The 24987-nt window shown below is 34.7% G+C and overlaps 3 protein-coding genes across 3 annotated transcripts; all 3 read right to left on the reverse strand.

Moving 5' to 3' along the window:
- Positions 1-1350: 1350 nt before the first annotated feature.
- On the reverse strand, positions 1351-4893 carry LOC145617901 (pentatricopeptide repeat-containing protein At5g50280, chloroplastic-like). The gene is made up of 2 exons (XM_081672660.1): positions 3979-4893; positions 1351-3036 (listed from the first exon to the last, which is right to left on the reverse strand). The coding sequence occupies exons 1-2, from the start codon at positions 4791-4793 to the stop codon at positions 1722-1724; spliced, it is 2130 nt and encodes a 709-aa protein (XP_081528786.1). The 5' UTR covers positions 4794-4893; the 3' UTR covers positions 1351-1721.
- An 848-nt stretch (positions 4894-5741) lies between these two features.
- Positions 5742-11987, reverse strand: LOC145616540 (putative Ufm1-specific protease). The gene is made up of 12 exons (XM_081671287.1): positions 11323-11987; positions 10329-10585; positions 10059-10146; positions 9767-9942; positions 9144-9234; positions 8724-8846; positions 8444-8491; positions 8238-8314; positions 7386-7474; positions 7146-7257; positions 6665-6767; positions 5742-6331 (listed from the first exon to the last, which is right to left on the reverse strand). Exons 1-12 carry the CDS (start codon positions 11873-11875, stop codon positions 6102-6104), a joined length of 1947 nt encoding a protein of 648 aa, XP_081527413.1. The 5' UTR covers positions 11876-11987; the 3' UTR covers positions 5742-6101.
- Positions 11988-12862: 875 nt separating this feature from the next.
- Positions 12863-19415, reverse strand: LOC145617960 (protein STICHEL-like 2). The gene is made up of 8 exons (XM_081672730.1): positions 18945-19415; positions 16645-18289; positions 16348-16567; positions 15832-16017; positions 15508-15732; positions 13914-14589; positions 13308-13365; positions 12863-13149 (listed from the first exon to the last, which is right to left on the reverse strand). The coding sequence occupies exons 2-8, from the start codon at positions 18229-18231 to the stop codon at positions 13075-13077; spliced, it is 3027 nt and encodes a 1008-aa protein (XP_081528856.1). The 5' UTR covers positions 18232-18289; positions 18945-19415; the 3' UTR covers positions 12863-13074.
- Positions 19416-24987: the final 5572 nt, after the last annotated feature.

Consider the following 24987-nt stretch of genomic DNA (forward strand, 5'->3'; position numbering starts at 1 on the left):
TTACATGTACCTTTGTTTGCGTTACAATTACGTCATTAGGTTTAGGTTTTTGAAATAAGATACATTTCCTTTTAAGTACAAGATACATTGTAAACTTATGCATTGAGGTATGTGACGACAACGAGTTCTCTTTCGAGTATAAGTGTAAACTAATTTAAGATTGACGTCTTTTGAATAGTTCAGAAATTTGAGATTGAATAGTGTCTATATATGCGATTTTGTGATTTCCTATATAACAACAGAAAAACAAAACAAAAAAGTTCTTGTCATTGTACTTATTAATTTAATGATGCTAAAACCCTTTTTTTTCAAATTTAAACATCGAAGATTCAGGAGAGTAGTTATATATCTTGCATATTAAAGAAATATCTAGATTGGAAAATTTCCATTTTAAGAGCTGAGGTATGTCAATTTTTCATATATGCGTATCTCAAATTTTGTTAATAAATCTGCATTAGGTTTAAGAATCATATTTATAGACACCTCACGTAGACAGATGCAACATCTACGTTTCATTGTTCGTTAAATAGACTAGGTTACTATGATTACATAATAGAATAACAATAATTATTACGGAATTTTATATTGCATGATAGCATGATGTTTTAATAAGCTATTAATTATGGTGATTGAGTAATTCCGGCCACCAAAAATATGATGATTGAGTAATTCCGGAGTAGCTTATTACACTGGAAACGTGATGTCTTAATGTTCTCTATCATACTAATTACATGATATCTTATTATTTCGAATGCACGTATTGTTTTACATATATAGTTAAGATTGAGTCGTTTATTAAATTTCTTATAAAATCATTTCAACCGAGCACAATGTGCATCATGCTCTTAGAAGCATGATAAATCATGTGAGAAAATAGAGCATGACAAATCATGTGAGAAATAGAGCATGATAAAAATCATGCGAAAAAATGAATTAGTTACATCTAAGTTTCTTAAGAAGAATAAATGAAAAGCATATAAATTTTAACGTGCCATTTACTTTTGCAAAGAAGTCTTTACATGTGGGAGTATTGTTTACCTTATTCTTTACTGACAAATTGCTCAAACTTTTTTCTTTTTAGTAGTTTTATGGCAATTGCTGCCTTTCAAGAAAAATATAATGCATCCATAAATACTCAAAATTTGAGTGAAAATCTAAATATGGAGTAACTTCAGAATGTATGACTGCTAAATTAGGTTTTACTAGAAAAGCTGGTACTCTAAATACACACAGCAAAAATACTTGAATCTACAGATAGTGTCTGAAGCTCTGAACATAAATTATTGCAGTTGCCATAACCAAATAACAGAAATAACAGCATCAGGCATCAGCATGAATAAAGCAGTCCTTATATTCAGGGTGAAGATAGCAAACTACATGTGACATGACATTCAAGGCATGTGAAGAAAAACATGAAACAATCAGCAAAACAGTCGGCGGAAACTCCAGGTTTTGTCATTCAAAACAGTTGTTTTGTTTATACCTTTCCATTTAATTCTATACACTACAACAGAAATACAGATAAAATATACATGGAAAGAGAAGAGAGCCGAGTTGATCATGGACATTGTACTCGACTTTGTGCAGATTGTTAGCTATCTAGCCTTTCAGTTTCAGGCATGCAAGCCGTCAACCAGGGAAAGCTGACAGAGCCAAGAAAAGCACTTTAGTATCCCCAAGATTTGAGTAGGAAATAACCGGATTTCCAGTTGACTGTAACTTCATCGCCCAACATGATCAGGATTGTGAAATCTCACATTTTTCTTCTTGTTCTTCCAGAATTCATCTTTCTGAACTTTCCTTTTATCTTTAACCATACCCATTTTGCTATTAACTATACCAAGTATGGCACTCTTGTCCTTCTTGTTCTTTACAGCCGCTTTTACATTCAAAATTGATCTGAGCTTCTGATACGATTCAGCATCAGGGATTTGGCCACTTTTAACCATTTGCTTGTGGTAATAAAATGCCCTTTTGAAATCACGAACACGAACAAAAGCATAGATCATAGTGGCGTATGTAACAGAATCAGGTTTCAAGTTTAGAGCAATCATCTCCTTCAATAACTGTGGTAACTTTGAATCTTGTCCTCCTCGTGCATATGCATTTATTAGCATATTATATGTTATTACTGTTGGTTGGAAACCGATCTTTCCAAATTCGCAGATAACATCCCTTGCTTCCACATAATGACCCTGCTTTGCAAATCCATCAAGAAGAATGTTGAAGGTTACTTGAGTCCCTTCAATTTTCTCCTGAATCATGGATTTCCATATTTCCTTTAATGTTTGTACATCCCCAGCTCGCCTGAATGCATCAAGAAGAGCAGTATATGTTTCTATAGAGGGTTTAATTCCTTCCCTCCGCATGTTCTCAAATGCTTTATATGCTTTTTCATGCCAACCACTAATTGAATATGCATGAATCAGGGCAGTATAGGAATGAGAAGTTGGCTTTATACCAGCTTTTTTCATCCTCAAGAAGGCATCTGCAGCCATGTCACTCATCTTCTTCTGTCTCCCATACGCACTTATCAGATTCGTGTATGACTTGACATTTGGTTCTAGGCCAGTGTTTTGCATTTCCTCAAGAATATTCTCCACAATTTCTGGTTGCATCCTTTTGCTGTAAGCATCCATAAAAATATTGTAGGTGGCAGTTGAAGGCGAAAGGCCTTTGGTCTTCATCTCAACAAAGAGAGCTTCAGCTTCTTCAAGCTGGTTGGATTTACAATAAGCATCTATAAGGGTGTTATATACTATGGTGTTCGAGGAAATCCCTTTCTTCTCCATCTCTCCCTGAATGATCAAGGCTTGTTTCTGCAATCCCTCATCACAAAATGATTTGATCAGAGCTCCTACAACCTCCAAACTCCATTTGATTCCTTTTCTATTCATTCTTTCGAAAAATTCCCATGCATCTTTGGCTTTTCTGCCTTGCTTTCTCATGACAGTAATCATAGTAGAACCTGTCACACGATCTGGGAGGATATTATTCATCTCCATTTCCTCATAAACCTTCCAAACATCTTGATACCTACAATAAACATCTGTGTTATAAATCCAAAAAATAATAATATTTTGAACACAGTTCTCAAATTCTCTACAGGAAACAAGATTTGCGCAAGTCGTATGCATCAACAAGAGACTGCATGGATGACACTTCTATAATCCAACAACAGTGCACCTATACACCTAAGACCTAACCCATCTCACCATAATATAAAATTGTTTCCATTATTGACTAAATCCTCTTTCCAAACCCTCCCCTCAAGCCCTAAGTATACAATCCAAGAGTCCAAGACACTGCCAATATCCTGGAACATAATTTCCTTCCAATCCCCTTCTTCCAAGTTCTAAATACTGCCTACCAACTAAATTGAAAGTACAAGGGAGAAGATAGTCACAATTGTGCAATATGGAAACATAAAAATTAGAGGAATTATGATAACAATGCAAAAAAAATTACGAGTAATATTTTGTAGAAAATTATTGGAATACAGGATACTAGGATAGTTTTATATGGACATTTTAACGCTTCATTTGGGACCAAATCAATTTCATGGAATTTTGCACAAAATAGCCAACCAGGATACTTCATAGTTGGACAAGTACCCGTGTCCAACACAAAAACGGAGTCTGAATAACATAGTCATGGCCTTATTGTTTGAAAAGGTATTTTTCAATCAAAAATTAAGGCTTGGGCAAAACCAACTAGCAAATTAGTCAGCATTAAATGATGGCAAATCCAATTTAGCCAAATACAAAGGGAAAAATTTATACTGTTAAATCATTACCCTAGCTTTGGGTTTGATAAGTGCATTAACTTTCCACCTAAACGAGTATAGATTATAATCATTCTATCATTTGTTTAAGCAGAACTAAAATGCAGCATAAAACAAGATAAAGTGTCAAACTATCTGATTGACTGATTCATCTATATTTCCAAAAATTATCATAAAAGTATGTAAAGATGTACCTTCCACAGTTTAATAGCCCAGACATTGCAGCATTATAAACATGAACATCCCTAAAATCGCTCGAATCAGGCAAATTCCTCCACAAGATCATCAGCTTACCACCCATCCTAGCCCTCCCCAATGCAGGAAACAACACAGAACAAGCTCTAGGAGTAACCATAGAGGGTTCCTGCAACCCCATCCACTCATAAAAATACAAGCAACTCATCATCATACCTTCCTGAATCATAAACTCCAACACCTCCACACATTCTGTCTCCCCTACTCTTCCTTCATATCCACTCAACTCCTCTCCCAACGTCGAATTCTCCGGTAAATTCCTCGCAATTCCCAATATTTCCCCTACAATACCCTCAATCTCAGGCCTCTCATCATCACCCAACTCATTCCTCTCCTCTATTATTTCTCCTATGAGCTCAAATTCAATTTCGGGTTCGGTTTCGGTGTCCTCATTATCATCAGCCAAATGCCAAGCAGTTCGACGTTTTTTATGGAGGGTTAACCTGGATTCCCGAGGTGGGTCTTGAGTTGAATTGCGGGATTTGAAAAATCTGTAAATTGGGTCATCTGGGAATTTCTCATTTTGCTCTTCTTCTTCAACCTCTTCTTCTTCTTCTTCTAGGTAAGGAAGAAAAATGGGGGGTGTAGAAACAGAGGAAGGAGGTGGGTTAGAAGAAGGAGGTCCTGAGGAGACAGAAAAAAGTTTGAACTTTTGAGTCCCGCCATTAAAGATGCAGGAGTTAGGAGAGAAAAGTGAGCTGTGATTGAAATTTAGGAATGTGAAAGAAGGAAGATTATGGCTCATTAGAGCCATTATTATTAGTTCACTGGAAATTTCACACCTTTTTTTGCACAAAGGATTGAACTTTGAAGAACCCTAGTAAGATTGAGAGATCAATTTTTCTTACAAATCAACAGTTTGCTACTAGTATCATACTATAGAAGCTGAATTTCAGTTGGGCATTTTGTCGAACACTTGGTAGGCAAGCACACAACACCAAGAAAAAACTTACATCCACGATATCAAAAGAGCCAATTATAGAAAGTTGTGCTAAAAATCTGTTTAAATTGCAATAAAAAGATCCTCACCATTGAAGCTTCTGAGTTCTGAAGCTCTTTGCTTTTCTCTCTCAAAATGCTCTCTTTCTTTTTGACGCAGTGCAGTATTTACGTCTTTAAAAGGGAATTTTCAACAGGAATAAGGATTATTTATTCTTAAAACATGTAAAACGATTGATACTTGATAGAGGCCATAGAGCTAAGATTTTATTTCGTGTTTTAGATACGAGTCAAAACTTTAACCAATTGAATTAACTACGACATAATATGAAGCTAAGATTTTATTTCGTGTTTTAGATACCATTCCTTAAACTTTAACCAACTGAATTAATTATGACATAATATGAAGTATACACAAATGTCACTGTTAATATCTTAAGCTCATTTGGTTATTAGAAAATTATACTACGTATTTCGTGTTACCTGACTTGCCTAATAATGCTGCAAAGTATATGTAACCGCAATTTCACATAATCATTATTGCATATCTAAATACTCCGTATGTTTTTGATTAAAGAATGCATCATAAAATCACGCAACATCGGTATACTTAATGTTTATTGAATGTTATTTTATTTTATATTTTCCCTATTGGGTACTTCGATATAGGTTTTTTTTTTTTTTTTTTTTTTTTTTTTTTTTTTTTTTGCTTTTACCCTAGAATTAAAACATGGAACAATGAGACAAGTTAACAAAAATGGAATGAAACTGCACATTATCTATCTAATTAAATAGTCAGTATAACTTTAGAGAAACATACAATAGCAAATGAAGATCCAAACTCTACAGGAAGACAAATAAGATCTTTAAATTCTTAACCTCATCTCCCTCGCAGCTATGTGTACATGAATATCAAGACAGCCTTGGGCAATGCACAAAACCAGCGTCTTAGCTAAGTATGATGTTGCCTAATGAATTTCTAGGTGCTGGGAAAATTCGCTAACCCTCAAAACTTTGCTCATGAAAGGGTGGTTCTATACAGTAAAGAACCAGGAACTTAATTTAAGCTGGCAGTATTTATCTCTGAGTGACAAATGATGTGATTCCACTGCCAGATAGACAGCTAAACCATGTTCGGTCTCTGTGGCAGCAATAGATTGTAGAACTTGTCGGCTAAGAAAAAGCTCTTTCCCTTGCTATCAATAGCCTTTTTCCACCCACACCAACCACCATTTACAATTTTCTTCAGATCTTCACCGCCAGTGTAATGAGGATCCAAGATTAGGAACGCACAATCACCACTTGCATCATTGTAGTCAACTCCTAGAAGTGTATATGCAAGGACACCACCACCTGCATTTGTTGGTAAACTCAGATTAAGAAAGCCATGTAGCTTTTTTTATTGTGAGATTTTGAAACAACATTACTTTTCAAATTGCTCAGTTGCAATGGTGTAATTGGCTCAGTATTTTTACAGAAATGAATGTCCAACTATTCTTGGTAATTTTACTTTGCCAACTTGGGAAATCATTTATACTTTAAAGCAATTTCTCTTAATTCTCTCATGAAAACCGATAATAAAGTGACATGCAGGTACAGATCACCCTCTTCAATTCCTTCATCATATACGTAGTATAATCTTTACACAGAGTAGAAACAATGGGATGAGGATGCCAAAAAATTTACCAATCATGATGGGTGTTCCTTGGTTCTCAAAATGCAAGGCTAACTCTCGACATTTCTCAGGAAGTTCAGCTCCAGATCTTACATTCATAACCTTGCAGGTAACCTGTTGGACAAAAAAAAGGTTTTTCACCTCTTGTTTGATAATAATCGTACATAAGCTTACAGTTTGACTTCTTCAAGCCATGTCACCAACTCAACCTTGCAACACAAGATTCAATGGTATAGGCGTAAACCCACTAGAGCTTTGACAATGAAATCACATTGCCCTTGTATAAAGGTGTTTAAAAAAAATCCAGAGACATTCAATAACTTGTCCATAACACATGATGATTCATAATTTCTAAAGAATGGCTGCCCACCATCTATGAGAGATGGTACAGAAACAAAAAATTCTTCGCCAATACTATACGACAAAGAAAATGGACATGAGTGCATATGAAATTGAAGTTAACAAGTACGATAAGTTGACTATCACACTTACACCCAATAGTTTGTCCAGCACATAGCTTAACTCAATGGCACCAATCCACTCACGTGATCCAATGAAAGAAGGATCTTTATCACCAATCTCCACTAGTGCCTCCTGAATCTCCCTGAGCAATATAACACAGAAAAATGCAACCTTTAATAATTAAGATGCTATAATCAATGAGGGTCATTGATCAACATAAACGAGAAAGGATATAAATATAAATCCTAATAACACTTAAGACTTTCTCACCTATGAGTTGGAACATCAATTGAAGTATAGTGCTGGAGTCTGAACCAAGATATTATGGTCTGTAATGAGCGATAAGCACATCCCCACCCCTAGCTCAATTTTGAAGAAAATAATTTGTCAGAGGGGAATTAAAAATTTTTTAAAAATGGCGAGAATGGTAATCAGTAAAGCATTATATGAACTCCAAACGGACAGCTATATATTTGAGAGCGACCCTTCTACATGGTTACTGAGAAACCCTCCACATTTCCCCCGAGCAACTATAGATTGCAATTACACAAAAATATTTCCATCTCATCTTTCAATGTCCAAATAGTGAATGTCTCATTAAATCATATCAACTTTGATATCGTAAGGCACTACACAAGGGCAGGCATCAGGGTATGCACCCAATTACAAAGCCAGAAATTGTATCCTAAAATTGCATCATCAAGGCCTATCCTCCCCTGCAAAGCTGCAGCTAACTTAAAAGTTCATTCAGAAACTGGGAAGCAGTCTAGTCAGAGGCGGACAGCAGGAAATTAGTTGTATCTTGACTTCATGAAACAAAAGATATTACCCGTCTACAATTGATGGGGCAGTATCAACAAGCCTAAGAAAGAATCTCCACATCTATAATTAGAGATAACAAAATCTTCTCAACAGCTACCACACTAATTCGCTGATATTGGTGACTTGGTGAGTATATTAGAATACTGGACTAATCCCCCCCCCCCCCCATTCAACACATATGTTCATACTGTGTATATCAATTAATTGGCTTTGATATTCACTTCAGGTAAAATTAATCATTAACAGTGCATCATTTTTCATAATTAACATAGCCAGACAGACAAGAGGAAATTTCACTACCGAGTCATCAAAGCCATTTTGAAGGTAGTGGTGATATTCATAAGAACCTTGAATCAGAGACATAAGACCCCCAGAAACTGCACAAAAGAAATTGACAAGATAGAAAAGAATTCATGAAAAGGTCAGATACAGTAGGTCACACAGTTTAAAAAAAAGAAAAAGAAAAATATTTATTAAGAAAAATAAAATAGAAAAAAGTTACTAACCCCCACTACTAGGAATGCCAGCATGTACATCCTTCAGCAATGAATAGCCTAAAGTCACAACCAAGAGTCAAGACGCCCCTAAAAAGTTAGTACACACAGAGAGGCAAGTACAAGGAACTCCAATATCACTTCTTTTATCCCACTTCATATATTTAGGAGTAATTTTTTAGATGTACCAAGATAGGGGAATAGAGATGACTACAAAAATTCTGTAAGGTGTGCAATTAAAATCGACAAAGCAAAAAACAAAGTCAACTAGACTCAAAAGTACAGTAATTACCCTTCTTGGATGAAACTCCTTCATTAGAAGTGGACTTAGCAACTTTCAAGGCATTGGCAACTCGTAAGAGAGGGCGATCAGAAGGTAAACCCAGCCGAAGATGAAGAGACCTCCTAGCTTCAACTGTAAAAACAGATTGAGTATATGAAAACATTTAAGAAACAAGAACACCTCTGAAATTATCATAATAAAACTCAGCATGTTCCCCACAGGCCCCCATATTTGGGTAGCATCTACAATAAACTATGTAGTTGTAGTTCAGTAGTTGGGAACCAGAAGTCCACTCTTGGAATTCATAGCTAGAATACCTAATGTTATCCGGCCAGTTTGCCTGGATCCATTGCCATGGCAAGCTTGCAGGTTTCAGATAAATCAGCTAGCTTTGTATACTCACTAACAATTTATAACACTTTTATGTACCTTGCTTCAGTTCTGTCTCACCGTAACTCAGTTCATATATAGCTGTTATTGGGTGCAAAATTCCAGGGGGGGAGAAGTGGTATGGACGTATCTGCAATTAACAAATAACACAGAAGAAAATGTGCACAATTTAAAAATAATTAAATGAAATAATATAAAATAAAAAATAAATAAAAGTGGTGAAAAAATTAACCGAATGAGATCAAAATCAAATTGGAATTATCTGCTCATAAGGCAACGGGTAAAAATGAAACCAATATTATAGCACATAGAAGAAAAATAAAAAGGGAAGAAATTAAAATTAATTACCAGATTTTGAGCAATTTAATTTTGTAAACAGTAAAAAATTAAAATCCAGTCCCAAACACACCAAAAAAAAACCCAGAAATTAGAGTTCTCTAAACATAACTTTCATTGACGCATGTGATTCATAACAAGGAGCTGAATTCATTATCAGAGCAATGTTGAGTGTATCCCTTGGTATTAGCACAGCACAACCAATCAAAGAGAAGAATGAATATAGCAAATATATAGCATTGCGAAGATCCCCATTTTCTGTAGGCTATAAAGTATAAACGACTACAGAACAAGAATCCTAATATCCTATTCAAGTAAATTCCTACCTGAGGATGCTGAGCTAAGAAAGAAGGTGCAACAATGTTTTTCATAGTTGTTAGCTGGTCGAGTAGGGCAGGAATCATTAGTTTCGAAACTGCATGTGAGAGAGGAAGATCTTTGACGGCATAACAAATAACTTCCAATTTATAATCCACAACCCTCAGTATGGCTTCCTCTGGAGCTGAAAACAGAAAATATAAATGTCACCTATCACAAGCAACTTTTCCACTACGATAGCACGGTTGCAAAATACTGATGGCACCAACCAGATTGAAATAAAGATAGAAATGTCAATACCCGGACAATACTCTGCCACTGGCGCAACAGATTGAGGAGATATAATTGATTTATTTAAGAGGACAGTCACCTGAATAGTATCTGCACTCTAAGCAAAACAACTTTCAGAAGAAATAACCTTGCTCACAATCAGGTTGATAAAAGCCAAAAAACAATGCACTAACTTAAACCTAGACCACCTAGTAATAATAGATAATTAATGACCTATAGCAATATCCTAACATGTTTTATTAAATCAAATCCCAAGAAAAGGTATATCAAATTCATTACCTCAACATCAACGGCTGGTTTTGTCTTTAAACAGAAGTATGAACAGCACACCTTTGCATCAGACTTTTTCCCTATACCTTCCAAAAGCTTAATATCTGAGATGTCTGTTTGAAAGTCCAACTCTGAACCACGAACAACAACAGGACGAGGTATGGCATCTGAGGATCTGTCCAATGCTTCTAGGATGAATGTGAGTTGGGGGTCTCTGAACATAGTGGCCAGTGCTTCATTTGCATTCAAAAACCTGCCCATGGCATCTGGAGTACACCAAGGTAGTCCTTACGCTTAGAAAAAGAGAAACTCCAACATAACTTCTTTTCAGTAATAGAACCATAACTTATCACTTACCACTAATCCGAAAAAAATTAAGGATCCTACAAAACTATTAACTTGATTAACATTCCAATTTTTGCTAATGTGGGATAAATCATGGATGTGCATCATCTCAATATATATGGTCTCATGAGTTTGCTACATTCATGTCAGGAACCTCCTTACCAAATTCATTGGCATGATTCCTAATCAATACTCAATTAATCTCGTTTTCTGCCAACATTCAGTAACATCCATCCACGTATACATTTCACACACAAATAACCTAAGCTTACACTTGAAATTTTATTATAAAAATAAATAAAATAAATAGTAGTAAATAAAATCCTTCGATCAACCATGGCATGAACAGATTAAATAAGTTCTAACCAAAATTGATTAGGTCTTTCAGTCTTTGTCAAAGTGATTAAATAATTCCCCTTCGCAAATAACATCATATATTCAACTAAGCACAAGCATTGCTAGATTAAAATCCATAACCAAAGAACTCTGTAAATTCAAAATAACTGATCAAAGTAGAACTAACTTCACATACTATAAAAAATTCAAACATCACAGAAATTCCACCAAATTTTCATAAATCAATCCAAATATACAACTGCAATATATCATGTAACAAAATCAGCAATATAACAACAATTTCTCAACAAAAAACAGTTACCTGAATCATCATTTGCAGGAAAATAAACAGGTAATTTAATAGGAAGTTCACATTTCAGCAAACACCCTTTCTCCCAAACATAATTCTCCGGCTTCTCCTCATACATCACACACTCCACAACCTCCACATTCATCAAATTCCCCGAATTCGCCACAAAAAACTTAACTTCATCGCCACTCGAACCCGAAACACCGCCAATCACATCAAAACTCCCCAAATTCTCTCCATCATACAAAACCTCCCTCAATTTACAAGCAGCAGTAATCGCCTGCTTCGCCAATTGTACCAAATCGCCATTTTTACCAGTTATCAAAGCTCCAATTACATGAAATCCTCTGATTATGAGTGATCTGAGATCGTCTACCTCTTTGGAGAAATCAGGGGAGAGAGAATCGGACGGCGAGTAGTGAAGACATCGGACGGTGGAAACGATGGTGAATTGAGGGAAAAATGGTGATCCGATTAGCCATTGAAGAGGTGAATCGTTGATTTTGGGGAAAATGAGTTTAGGGCATAAAACCCTAATGCTTTTGCCGTTGTTCATGGAGGGCATGAATGTTGATTGATTTTCTGTAGGTTGTGGTGGCTCCTTTGCTCGTGTTCAAGTTCAAGTGTCTAGACTTGAAATAATGGCCCCATTTTTTATGTGATCATATTACATATGGAGATTTCAAGGTGACAGTCAAAACCCGAGTGTATGTGTATATATTAAGATGAATCTTACCCCAAACTTATAAGTCAACTTTAATGTAACAATGAGGTTTTTTTTTTTTTTTTTTTGACGAGAACAATGGGTATCTTGAGTGGCTTTTGAGTAGCTCTCCCTAGAGAGAGCCACTTGATGATAGCTCTCGCAAAAAAGTCACTTAATTAGTTTTGGAGAGTTAGCTCTATCTCTAATTGTGTGACATGTATTCCTCGGAGACCATGACCCTCCTATGCCATTTTGGTTGATTGGGTAGTTTCACATAGGTATAGGTATCTTGAGAGTGTCTTGTAGAGAGATAAAGGTAAGGAGAGGAAATAATTATTACCTATGTATCACGAAAGAAGGTCAAAAGAGTAAATAATGTATTATTTTAAACTTCTTAATTTAAAATTATGCATGTTGTATTTATAGTATGTTCTTACTGTGCTGAGATTTGGGGTGAGGGGTTTAATCCCACACTAGGAGCACTGTAATCCCCTTAACCCTCCCAAATGGACTATCTCGCTAACCCAGATCTAATTGACATGTGAGGGTTTTCAACCCTTGAGGGCCTTCAACCTGATCTTTGGCAAAAGTGGGAAAGGAGTCCCGAGTCGGAATGTACATAATGTATATAGTCCAGTCAATTAAAATAACAAAGAGCCTGTATTTAATAAGTAGAGTGGTTCCCTTTGAGCCAATAAAAATCTTCATATTCTATCATTAACTTCAGAATCTGAACACTGAGAATAGTATCAACTAACTAATTAGCTACAAATCTAGTTTCTTCGCACTAAAAATGAGTTTACATCACATCCATTTACTAGAGTAGATCAAGTTAGATGGTCTCTTGAATGTCATACCTCATACCTTATCGGGAAAATTTTAGCACCATAGAAAAATAAAGTTATACATGTACAGTACTACGAACTGTTTTCTAATGTCTGAATTCAACTAATAACCATACTGATCTAATGACTATCGACTGTCTTGTGCCTGGGAAAACATGGAAGACTCCATATCCTGTAAGTCAGAAGTCACATACAGATGCCTATATGCAAGTCTTACTTGGCTGCGGCACAAGGAAGAACCCATTCCACAATATGTGATCTTTGTCGTTGATGCTTCATTTGCCAAGCCTGCAAGACCAATGTTTCTAACTTAGCATTACATATTTCGTTGTTATAATAAGCCTGACATGGACTATATTTTGCAACAGATCTAGTTTCTTCAATATTTTGCTTGAAGCTTTGAGCAATCTGGTGCAAGTTTTATAAGACTATCTTCTTGTCTTTACCTTCTTCATTGAAAAAGGTGGTGTTTTCCAGCAATGTGACTTCGAGTCTTCCGTTTTTCTGCAAGATGTGATTATGATCATGTTATCTTTCAAGAACAAATCAAGCATACATGACAGCAGTATATATCTATAGTTAGTATAATGGCTTTCACCAACTGTAAAGTTTATATTTACAAAAACAAAAAAAATAAAGCACCCAAACTCTATGTTTAGTTAACTTTCTACTTTCGGTATGATTTTTCTTTTTCTGCAAAGTTGAGACCCACACCCATCTACCCCAAAGCAATCTTAACTTACAACAGGGACTGGGGGAGTAATTAAGAAGTACATATCATGTAATACAGAATTTGTTTAGGGTTTACTAATTGTACTAGCCTCTCGACTCTGAGTAATGCAAATTGTAAGCTCATTTTAATGCTATTTTGAAGTAAATATTATACTTCTCTAAGCTTATTAAGAAGAAAAAAAAAATAGGAGATGACAGCTAAATGCAGCAGCTCAATTAAAAGTACATATCATGTAAATGTGATCTCAACACAATGGAGCATGTTCATCTCATAGCAATACATAAAACATTAATGGATATACAAAAACAAGATAACTTACCCATCTTCTTGATGTGAAATGTCACTGTTGTTGCTACCATTACTTAAGACGTAAGGATATTCAGTGCAGATATATGCGTCAAAAGATGTTTCCCTACTATTTTCTTTTGGCTGGACTTTTAAGCAGAGTACTTCAGCAGCCTCTGACGATCCCAGTTTCTTACTAAGTTTCATAGTTTTAGGAAAGCAGTTGGGCTGAACTTCCTCTTCAACGGTTGAAATCTTGCATACTTTTTCTTGCTCACTCAACATGCTATCTTGTGAGACTCTATTAGGTGTTGACGCTCCAGACTTTGCAGTACTAAGTGCATTTCCGTCGCTGTTTCTCAGAGTGCTAACCCTTCTGTGGCTGCAAATATGAGACACCTGGGATCCACAGGATGAGCAAGTTTCTACATGCTTGTCTCCTATCATAGCTTTATCAGAAGTGAAGTTGGAAGCATCTGATGATCGATCACTTCCACTTTCAGTGGTATGTGACTTGTGAATTCTACGGGAACAGCTAAACAAACTGAAAGACGGCCTCTTGGATTTGGCATAACTAGGAGAGAGATTGATCCTAAGCTCCACATTGCATTTTAGAACAGACTGAAGTGAGCTTGCAATAAGTTTCCACGAGTTCTCCGCCTTGGATGCATAATCAGGATGATCAAATTCTAATTCAGCAACAATCAGATCTGCGTACAATGTCATTGACAAGTTAGTAAAAATGACCTATTCCTTCTTAGTTCAATAACTTTTTCCCAAATAGACAAAGATTGACAAAGGATTTTAGTAATTCATATGATTTTGAGCTGAATGCAATCCCCAATGAAATCCGTGCCAACAAGATGTTTAAACTACTTAGCAGCTAATTGTCTGACTAGACTAAGAATTACCATTGATCACCAATGCAGCAGAACATGTCCAATACAGGTCTAGTAATTCCTCAAATGATCTGATACTCTCAAGTCTTGACATTATAATTTTTCTCAATCTGGTAAAGGCGAAGCATTTAAAATAAGTTCAAAGGGTAGTGAACAGAACATCTGGTGTGCGGTATGGCACACTCAACCCTGAAATTATTGACCCCTGAAGTCTCACCAAGCGCAGCATAGATAGTTGGGGCTGTTGGTAAGTACTCACCAGGAGCTTAGAATGACTTATCAATTAATCATAACTACAAATTCTCAATCAAAACAATAGGAACATCACAGCCGATAATAATAAATTCAAAAATGAAACAGGTACATTAAAGGTTTCAGGGTTGAAATATATACATAAATCTTGAAATATATAAATAAATCTGATTTGGCTAATATTTTCAAGAAAAGTATTCTTTTAATTTTTAAGAAAGATCTCAGAAGTGTACCAAAATGCAATTTATGCCAAAGTCTTATGTATGATCGTTAAAGGTTGACCGGCAGAAAAATTCATAATAAACATAAAACCACAAGTGTGTAGCATAATGTGTAAGAAGATACAGTTCTGAGTCTTCTGACAACTAAGGTAAGCAGGGGTGTAGTGCATTTTTAAAGGCTGATACAATGGATTAAGAGGCTAATTATACAATTCTAGCCATTTAAGGAAGGTGGTTATGAAGAAGATGCAATTACCTTTCTTGACCCAAACAGAAGAGAGCTTCCCTCGTCTTCGTAGAAAGCTTCTGAGTGAATTTGACTGGCAAGTTTCAGTGGCTCTGATCCATATAGATTCAACAGAACCTCCACATTCTCCTTGTGCCACCTTTTTACGCAATTCTTCATCAGCGCAGTCATATGAGACAAGATGCTTTGATCTCGCACCAAGGGAAGATGTACTGCAACAGTCACCATCTGCAGCTGAAGCAATTGGTCGGCATTTTGGTGATCAGGTAAGTATCATTGAGCCTTTACTAAAAATAAGTTTGGTTATAATACATGGAGAAAAATATAACCAACCTTCAGAATTTGCAGTTCTTACTGATAACCTGGACTCATTTGGATCTGAGTAAGAAGAATCTACAGAATTTAATTGCAATAAAGCTACAGTAAGCCATGTAGTTTGATTTTTGGACACCCTCAGCTGTTTCTCACTTTCTGATAATACCTTCAATGCATTACGGATCTTCTGCATATCTGTCTCCGCTGCAAAACGGCATTGTTGAACACAAGTCAGAAGAAAACAACTATAGATGTTACAAGCCAACTGCCACCGGAACAGCATCACAGCACCAACAAGGTGAAATTGAGCACCCATCTTTTGGATTGTCATTCTAAGAAATTTGATTGGTAAGTTGATGAAAAATTAACCTATATGCCATTTAACACAAAGTGTTGGAACAAAGCAAATCTCACCCTGTAATATTAATGAGTCAGCTTGTCCAGATCCTAGCAGTTACATACATTTCACTAGCCTAAAAACTCTTAAAAGCAAAAAAGGCAGCCAAAAGTCCACATATTTCTCTATTAACTTACAAGCATGTCTTCTCAAGAAATTCCTCCGAAGCTCAGAGTCTTCCTCCTGGAATTTCCCAGCTAGAATATCCATTATAATATTGGCAAGTTGGGATATAAGTTGCATTGGGTCAATCCTCGACCTCATCAGTTCCCTTGCTCTTTTAACTGTATTTGAGGTGTCCGCGGACAAAGCCAGGTCAAGTAATTCCAGCATCTCGTCATCTGAAACAGTTCCAACCTGCATAAATATGACAAAAGGCTGAATTTAGTCAAAGCACAAAACAAGAAGGCAGCAAAAGGTATCATAATACTCACAAGCTCATAGGCCAATGTCATAGTAATCTTGCTGCCTAACAAACTCAGCTGATCAAGCATCATTTCAGCATCTCGCATTGAGCCATTGGACTTGGAAGAAATGAACTCCAAAGCAGCCTGTTCAAACTCCAATCCTTCTTCCTTACAAATTTTTCCTAGTCTAACTGTAACATCAACATCCTTTAACTTTGGGAAGTTATATCTTTGAGACCGTGCAACCACTCTTCTTGGCAGTTTATCTAGGTCTGGGGTGATCATAATGAAGACGACGTGTTGAGAGAAACTATCCAGGCTGGTCAAAAGAGTTGCCCAGGCATCACCTCGGATTAAATGACACTCATCCAAAATAATGACCTTAAATTTTGAGGATATTGGAGGTAAAGTAGCACTTTTAATGAGGGATCTCATCCTACCACCACGGTTTATTTTCACAGGATCAACTTCCTTAACATCCCTGCTCCTACCAGCAAAATACAACATGCATTCTTGGCATGATCTACACGGTCTTTGCTCGTCTAGGGAGAGACAATTTAACGCAGCAGCAAATATCCTTGAAGCAGAAGTCTTTCCAGCTCCACGAGGACCATGAAAAAGATAGAATGTGGTTATCCTACCTTTCAAAATAGCCCCCAAAAGTGATCTTGCTGCCACACCTTGTCCAACTAATTCATCAAAAGATTTGGGTCTAAATTTTTGACTTAGACTTCTAGGACTTTCAGAATATGGAACAATCTCACTGTTAATATTCTTCCAGCTCCTACTTCCTGACATATCAGTGCCACCTGATTCTCCCGATATTAATGGATACTCTTCTCCATCAGAAGCGAGAGATGGGTCTCTATATCTAGGGGTTCTCGACCAGCAGCAGGTTATCCCACATCCGCGATATTCCTGGCCTAGAGCATCAATCTCATCATTTGCAAACAGAGATGCACTACGTGTTGACCCATCTAACAAGGTGTCACTAGCACAAAGGGATGGACTGCTTGCTCGGCTTACAAAATCACCTACTGACCCAACTGACCTCTTACATTTATAAGACTGATTTCGCGTTGATGAATGGACTTTGCCTCCAATCTGAGGAGACCTTACTGTCGTCGAACCATGATTTGAATCCACATCCTCCATCTGATCATTGGAAGGGGAAGCACAAGCTAACTCTAATCCACTAATCCTATAATCACCACCATATGTCTGATTCCGAAATTCATCAACATCATCATGCTTGCCTTTTGTTCCAGCAACTAAGGACCCTGATTTTCCAACACAATTGCTTACATTAGACTTAGAAACAGACTTAGGAGTACATTCCTTCGATTCGAAATCCGTCACATTTTCTTCTTCTTCACCACAAGTCCCTAAAATCTTACTCAAATCCCAATTATTGCTTAAATTACCCTCTTGACAACCATTCCCAAACCTTAAAGAAATCCCATTACAAGAATTTGTATCCCAATGTAAACTATCAACTATAGAAGAGAATTTACTCATCGAATTCGTCGATGGATCCCTCAATGACCTCACTCTCCTAAGAGCCACCAGGGTTTTAGATATAGGTACATCAAGCGAATGCCGCCGCCCCTCCATCGTTCAATATACTATTCCAACAACCTTACAGCAAACTACAATGTACTAAAAACCAGACCTGTGTACAAAATAAGGCCAAAAATCAACATCAATTCAAAAAAACCCCACCTCTTAGACAAAAACCCAAAAACAAACAGAAACATTGGAAACATAACATCATAATAACACAAAATCAATCAAAATCAAACACCCTTTTCCTTACAATAGTATAATAAAAGGAAAACAAGACGAAAAACCCAAATCATTGTTTCGGATGAAACCCATTTAACATTTGATCATCTCTAGAAGACATAATTACCAAAAATAAAAGACTAATCAAAAGCAAAACATCAACATTTAACAGTAAAAAACAACTACAATGCACTATTTCTTGTACCTTTTACCAAAGCAGAACATATAAAAAAAAAGGCAACTTCTTCCTCCTTTTTTGCACCAAAATACAGCAGAAAATAAAAATGAAAAACCCCAACAAAACTAAACCTCAAAAAATAAAAACCCAGATGAGAAAATAAGTGCTATTACTATTAATTTCAACTTACAGTAAAACTACAGCAAGAAGAGGATAAAATTAAGAGAAAAAATGGAGGAGACATGGAATCTAATCAAAACTATATAATATAAATTTATATAGTAAATTGAACCCAGAAAAAAATACACACATTGCCAAACGACAAATTATTAAAATAATAGAGAAATTGAATAAAAATGAGAACCTGAACATTGAAATTCTAGTTGCTTGAAGTTCACGAGGGCGAGATTATCGGAGAAAAAAAGGGAAATTAAAATTTTTATATAATAAAGAAAGTAAACTCCTACAAAATGTAGCTTAAATATTTGTCTAATGCTAAAATCTCAACACTAACAAACACAGAAAATCAGTAAGGTGAATTTTTTTTTAAGAAAAAAAAAATCGTTTTTAAAGGTAAAGATCAAATTTTTAAGAAAATAAAATGATGATGATGAAATGAGAGGTAATAATTAATTGAAAGAAGAAAAACCCAGAAATAATTTTTAACAAGTGCAGAAAAATGTTCAGTAGCCAGATAGTGTAGCAGGGGAGGAGAGAGAAGAAGGGTAATTTGGTAAATTCAAGTGTACTGACAGTTTGAGAGTTAGTTTGGCTTTTTTTGTTGGATGGCTTGAAAAGTGGAGGGTTCATCACCTATAAATGGGACCAGCAAAATCCACGCTTTTTTTTTTATCCGAGTTTCTAAAGCTTTTTCTTCCTATGTTCTAGGCTACATAGATTAGTACAGAACCAAAAATTACATTGTAAAACTTTAGGGTTCGTTTGGCATCGCTGTGGTTTTTTTTTTTGGTTTTTTATTTTTTAAAAGTATATTATATATGTCACATAATGAATCAAAAATTATTTAGACTTATTAAAATCATGATAATTTTGAAAACTGACAACAGAAAAGTGGAAACACCTTTTTCTTGTTTCCTGTTTCTGGTTTTTCGTTTTAAAAAAAAAAACAGGAAACTGAAAACCAAAAATGATGTTAAACAAGCCCTTAGTTGTTTACTTGGTTATGGATGTCAACTAACTTAGCTCAGTTGATTACGAAGTGAAATTCTAGTAAAGACCTTGTGTCCTTGTGAAAAAAAATATACAGTATTGTTATAAAATTTAATTTGTAATTACTAAATAGAACAAACAAAAAATTAAAATTACTTGGTTAGGGCCTGTTTTCATTGACTGAACTGAACTGAACTGAAATGAGCTGAACTGAACTGAACTGTACTCAGCTGAACTGAACTAAATTGAACTGAATTTCAACGTAAGAGAACAGGCCCTTAGTCTCATTGAGAATGTGGGAGGAATGAAAAGGGAAACCTAACTTTTACCACTAGATCACGTCTTGCTTGACAATACGAAGTACATAGTAAGGAATATGATCTAACTCTAACAAAAAATAAATAATACAACGAAAATATAAGTTTTCACAATCAACCATGGAAAATGAATAAATGATAATGGATAGATATATTTGTTATATAGTGAGTAGTATGTTACACATTCATGACATTAGTCACTTAATAATCATCCTTTGGAAAATACTTAAAATAAATAGCCCCTAAAAGTCCAAATCTACGTTAGCAATTTCTATAATTAACTATGCACTTGCAATAAAAGGGATAAAAGGGTTAAAATAAATACTTCGTAGGCTACAAGGGGTAATTAACAGTAATATAAAAATACCCTAAATAAAATAGGTTCTGAAATTCTGACATTACTATGCTAAGTTGCATATAATTGAGGGTGATGCCTCTATATTGTTTAATTACCTTAGCAGGACCACTAATTAGTAAAATGATGATGGTAATTATAATTCTAATCCTATAGTTCAGTGCTTAGCCAACTTTCATTGGTTCCTTGCTTCTTTTATAATCATCTACTTTTTCTTTTCCTTATTTTAAAGGAGATTAGCATCAACCTAAGCTCAGGTGGATAATATTCATAATTAGCTATGTTTGCTTACTTTGCTTTCTTGATGTTGTTACTTTTTTTTCTTTTTTTTTTTGGGAATGATATAAAGCGAGAAAAAAGATACTACGTATTGATTAAGGAATACGGTATGTTTATACACTCCGTTTGTAGTATCTAGAAGTATTTTTTTTTCTCAATTGTTACTCTTTTGCCAATAAATAATGTATTTTATTTGTGCAGGCATGCAATATATATTATATTAGTAAAGGGGATGGAGTATTTAAATTTGTGATTTACCACACACAAGACCTCATTCTTAATCACTAGGCCATTGGCATAAGTAATACATATGTAACATTATATTATCTTTTTGTTTCCTATTTTATTACTAATACTTACTATGATGGAATTACTTAGCTAGCTTGCTTGCAATAATGCATTATTAACTACACTTCACATAAATGTTATTATATTCTATTTATATCATACTTGTATATGCTTATAGCATAAGTGAATCCAGTAAAGGTATAGGTGACATATGTTCCACCATTATTTTTTTAAAATATATATAAAAAAAAAAAAAAAAAAAAAAAAAAAAATTAAAAATCATTTAAAACAATAAACAAATGAATTGCTAAGTTAATTTGTGGCAAACCCAAATTGGTAACATAGTTAAATTAAACATTAATTAATAACTTAATCAAATTTGTGTTCACCAAAAGAACAACTAATCAAATTTGTGAAACACCCTCCCATAAGTCAAATTGTGACACAGTTAATTTAAAATTAATAACTACTTTAGTAAAAACTCTCTTACACAAAACAAACAACATTCATTCTCTTCTCTATTAGTTGGAAAATAATCATTTGCAGTCAATAATTGTATGGTAATTTTAATAATCCTATGCAAACATGCAATACAGTACGGAGTATGTAATTGTTACTCCAGTAGTCAATACATACATTGCACATACACAGTTAATTATTTTTTAATGAAATCGAAGTTAATTGATGTGTAGTACTGTTGTTCCCCACAAATATAATGCTAATAACTCATTCTCTTACAGTCTTACCTGCTATCAAACTATAATCACACTAGTTGATGCTAATTGTACAGCCTTCATTATTGGCTAAGGGCTTGCTCATATTTACCTAATTTCAGTTCAGCTCCAATCAGTTCAGTTCAGTTCAGTTCATTTCAGCTCTTAATTTCCGTCTCACATAAAATATTCATTTCAGCTCAATTCAGTTCAGTATCAGCTCCAATCAGTTCAGTTCAGCTCCAATCAGTTCAATTCAGCTCCAATCAGTTCAGTAAATGTGAACAGACCCTAAATTGTACAGCCTCACCCAAAAAAAAAAAAAGAGGCTGTTTAAATTGCACAAAATCGTCAAAATGAAAAATCTTTTCTTTAATTTAATTTTGTTGGATAAAGGGAGAAGATCTAGGGAGGGGACTAAAAAAGTAAAAAGAAAGTGAGTCAGCAGCTTAGCCGAGAGGTCACGTAGTGTAGTAACAATTGGAGTACAATTCATTTGTGTCCCACCACCACACTACGTACTACACTACCGAGTACCGACCACCTTTGTATGCTCACAAAAAATAGTCATATAAATTTTATTTTTATATTGATCTCAATGTATAAACTTCAAAATTATAAAAGTTTCATGAAAATGTTCGATGTCTATAAAACAAAAACGCATTTGTGACAACTAATTTTAAACACAGTAACCATATAAAGATAATTTTCCAATCTCCATATTGAAGGTCAAAGTGTCAAACGAATCAATTTTAATTTGACCACACTAGTATAACCTATAACAATATCATTCCACAATTTCGGTAGGGTAAATTATTGATGAACTCCTTTTCAAAATGTATATTTTCAAAATATTTACAATTTACTCCTTGCATTTTAAGATAAATGTCCCATTTTCACTCTTGCACTATTCACATGTAGTCATGCGAATATTTGTTAGAATCGCCTCAATGTTTAGTTTTCATATATCGATTTGTTTTATTTATTACACTTAAAGATAATAAAAGATTTTATTAGTGGTCAAAATTTCATATTGGCAAATAGCCAAATATATATGTTTGTAGTTTGAAACTAAGAAGTAAAATTTATAACAAAATCCAATTAAGGATATTATATTATATTGGTTAACAACATGTTTAAAAAACGTACTCCTAATACCCCTTTATAATCCATTGGTAAGAATAATTACAGTTTACAAACTTACAAAGTGAACCTAAATGATAAATTTAAGCTCGTACTCCTCTTTGAATGGTATACAAGATATTAATCTTAATTCTCACGGTTTTTTGGTCCATTATTTGCGGGTTATAGACTTAGAAGTCGAGGAGAGGGCAAAGAAAACCCTACTCCCAAGCGCATATATCACTTGATAGAATTTGAACTCCTTATCTATAAAATTTAAAATAGGAAACTTATCAAGTGTAATAACACTTTATTGAAATACTCCATAAGAAACTAATCTCCTATTTTCTTTAAAATACTCCAGTACGAAAGAGAATTTATCGTACGAGTAGAATATTTACGGAGTAGTATACACACTTAAGGAGCGGGGGAGTGGTACGGTGCACATTTATACAATCCGTGCAACAAATAACACACAAACTTGGTTACGCTTCTTCGGTGAAGAATTTATTTTTGGTTGATCTCACATTTATGATCTTCTGACTTGTGACTATCACTACCGTTTTGCACCTTAAAAGGTCTTCCAACTTTTCTCCCAAACCTCAACGTCTAGTCCTTTAATTTGTCCTCCTTTTCAATTCCCTTTTTTTTAAAAAAAAAAAATAATAATAATAATAATAATTTTGTTTTTTTTTACGAGTATATTTTATTTATTCCATGCAACTAATTCCATAGTTGGTCCAATTTATTAGTCAAAAAGTACTTATGTTTTTATGGAAACAAAAGTTTAGTATATAGAGAAGTGTGTATTTCCAATTTTGGGTTCATATACTCTAGGGGTAATTTAGTAAATTCGTTTTATGTTCCCTACATTGTGATAGGTCTATTTATTTGTTGGGTAGTTTCAACTTTTAATTTTGACGAGCTTAGCTTTTTAGGCTTTTGGGTTGATACTCTCTATAAGAATAGGATGTTGTAATATGTACCCTAATGCTTTGGGAAGCATAAAATAATTTGGCTTTAAGACAAGAGTATTTTGCACTTCTTGCCATGAAATGGGTTATCTAGTTGTTGACCTGTGTTTTTGTGAGGGGGGACATGGAGTAAACTGTAGGTGTGGTGGGATTATTCTCCATTATTTCTCCGTCGATTAGAAATACTTGCAATAGGCGTAATTCCTACAAAACGTATAAGCGAGGATCAAGGAGTAGAGGGACTAATTGTCTCTCCATCCATCTCACGTAGGAGTGACCTCGGTTTGATCCTCATCCCACCCCTCCTGTGATAGAAGGGACACTCCCGTATCTTATCGTGAAAAAAAAAAAAAAAAAAAGCTTATAAGTACGGAGTATTGCAAAGAAATGAATATGTTAATGTGTAATTAGAGTTCATTAAAATAAATCTAATTGTCTATGAGGAAGATAAACAATAAAGTATCACTACTTGTGATATTAACAATAGAGAGAAACATAAAAGAAAGAGTGTAAGTGTGAAAAAGACATGGTAATACGGTAATATGGTAAATCAATCAATAAAATAATAGCAACCAATCTCGTGTATTATTGATAGGAATTATTTAGGAAAAGAGGCCGGGGGTACTCAAGTTGAGTACGAGCATGTATGTCTTCAATTGAAATTTATCTAGAGTACATATAATTATGCTAGTATTGCGTAACGATCAAATTTGTACTCGTATTAGTTATGTATGGCAATCTAGAACTCCATTCGTGTTTTTAAGTGTTATAGTTTGATCGGCACATAGTTTTAGGTAATTTAATTGACTTAAATATAATAAGAGGTAAGTGGGAAGTTGGAGTATTAAAAAATTGTAAAAGAAAGATATTGGGTTAGTAGTTTATTGAAAAGTAATGAATGTGGGAGGAAAAATATAATTAAAAAAAAAAAAGTAGTAGTGGGTTTTGGGTGGAAACCATGAGAGGAAAGAGATATAATATTTTAATGTAGTTTTTTGCCAAAAAAAGAAGTATAACACTTATTAAAACATGGCCGGATTTAGTAAGTGTAACATTTATTAAAACACGGAGGGAGTATCACAATTATCGTATAACTTTTAAGCAAAGGTGCATGGTATTGTGAAATTATTTTCCAATAAACTATTTTCTTCGTGACAGAATAAAAAACATTTATGTTAATGAAAAAAGG

The sequence above is a fragment of the Chenopodium album genome, chromosome 26 (genome assembly GCF_948465745.1).
Source record: "Chenopodium album chromosome 26, dcCheAlbu1.1, whole genome shotgun sequence".
Lineage (NCBI taxonomy): Eukaryota > Viridiplantae > Streptophyta > Magnoliopsida > Caryophyllales > Amaranthaceae > Chenopodium > Chenopodium album.

Excerpts from the sequence above, each read along its gene's own strand:
- LOC145617960 (XM_081672730.1), bottom strand. The coding sequence starts at position 18,231 with ATGGAGGGGCGGCGGCATTCGCTTGATGTACCTATATCTAAAACCCTG. Across the intron at positions 15,733-15,831 it reads AAGAACTGCAAATTCTGAAG|CTGCAGATGGTGACTGTTGC; the intron begins GTTGGTTATATT and ends CAATTGCTTCAG. Across the intron at positions 14,590-15,507 it reads TTCTGTTTGGGTCAAGAAAG|ATCTGATTGTTGCTGAATTA; the intron begins GTAATTGCATCT and ends CATTGTACGCAG.
- LOC145616540 (XM_081671287.1), bottom strand. The coding sequence starts at position 11,875 with ATGCCCTCCATGAACAACGGCAAAAGCATTAGGGTTTTATGCCCTAAA. Across the intron at positions 10,586-11,322 it reads TCCTGCAAATGATGATTCAG|ATGCCATGGGCAGGTTTTTG; the intron begins GTAACTGTTTTT and ends GGTGTACTCCAG. Across the intron at positions 9,943-10,058 it reads AGTGGCAGAGTATTGTCCGG|CTCCAGAGGAAGCCATACTG; the intron begins GTATTGACATTT and ends TTCTGTTTTCAG.
- LOC145617901 (XM_081672660.1), bottom strand. The coding sequence starts at position 4,793 with ATGGCTCTAATGAGCCATAATCTTCCTTCTTTCACATTCCTAAATTTC. Across the intron at positions 3,037-3,978 it reads GGGCTATTAAACTGTGGAAG|GTATCAAGATGTTTGGAAGG; the intron begins GTACATCTTTAC and ends TGTTTATTGTAG.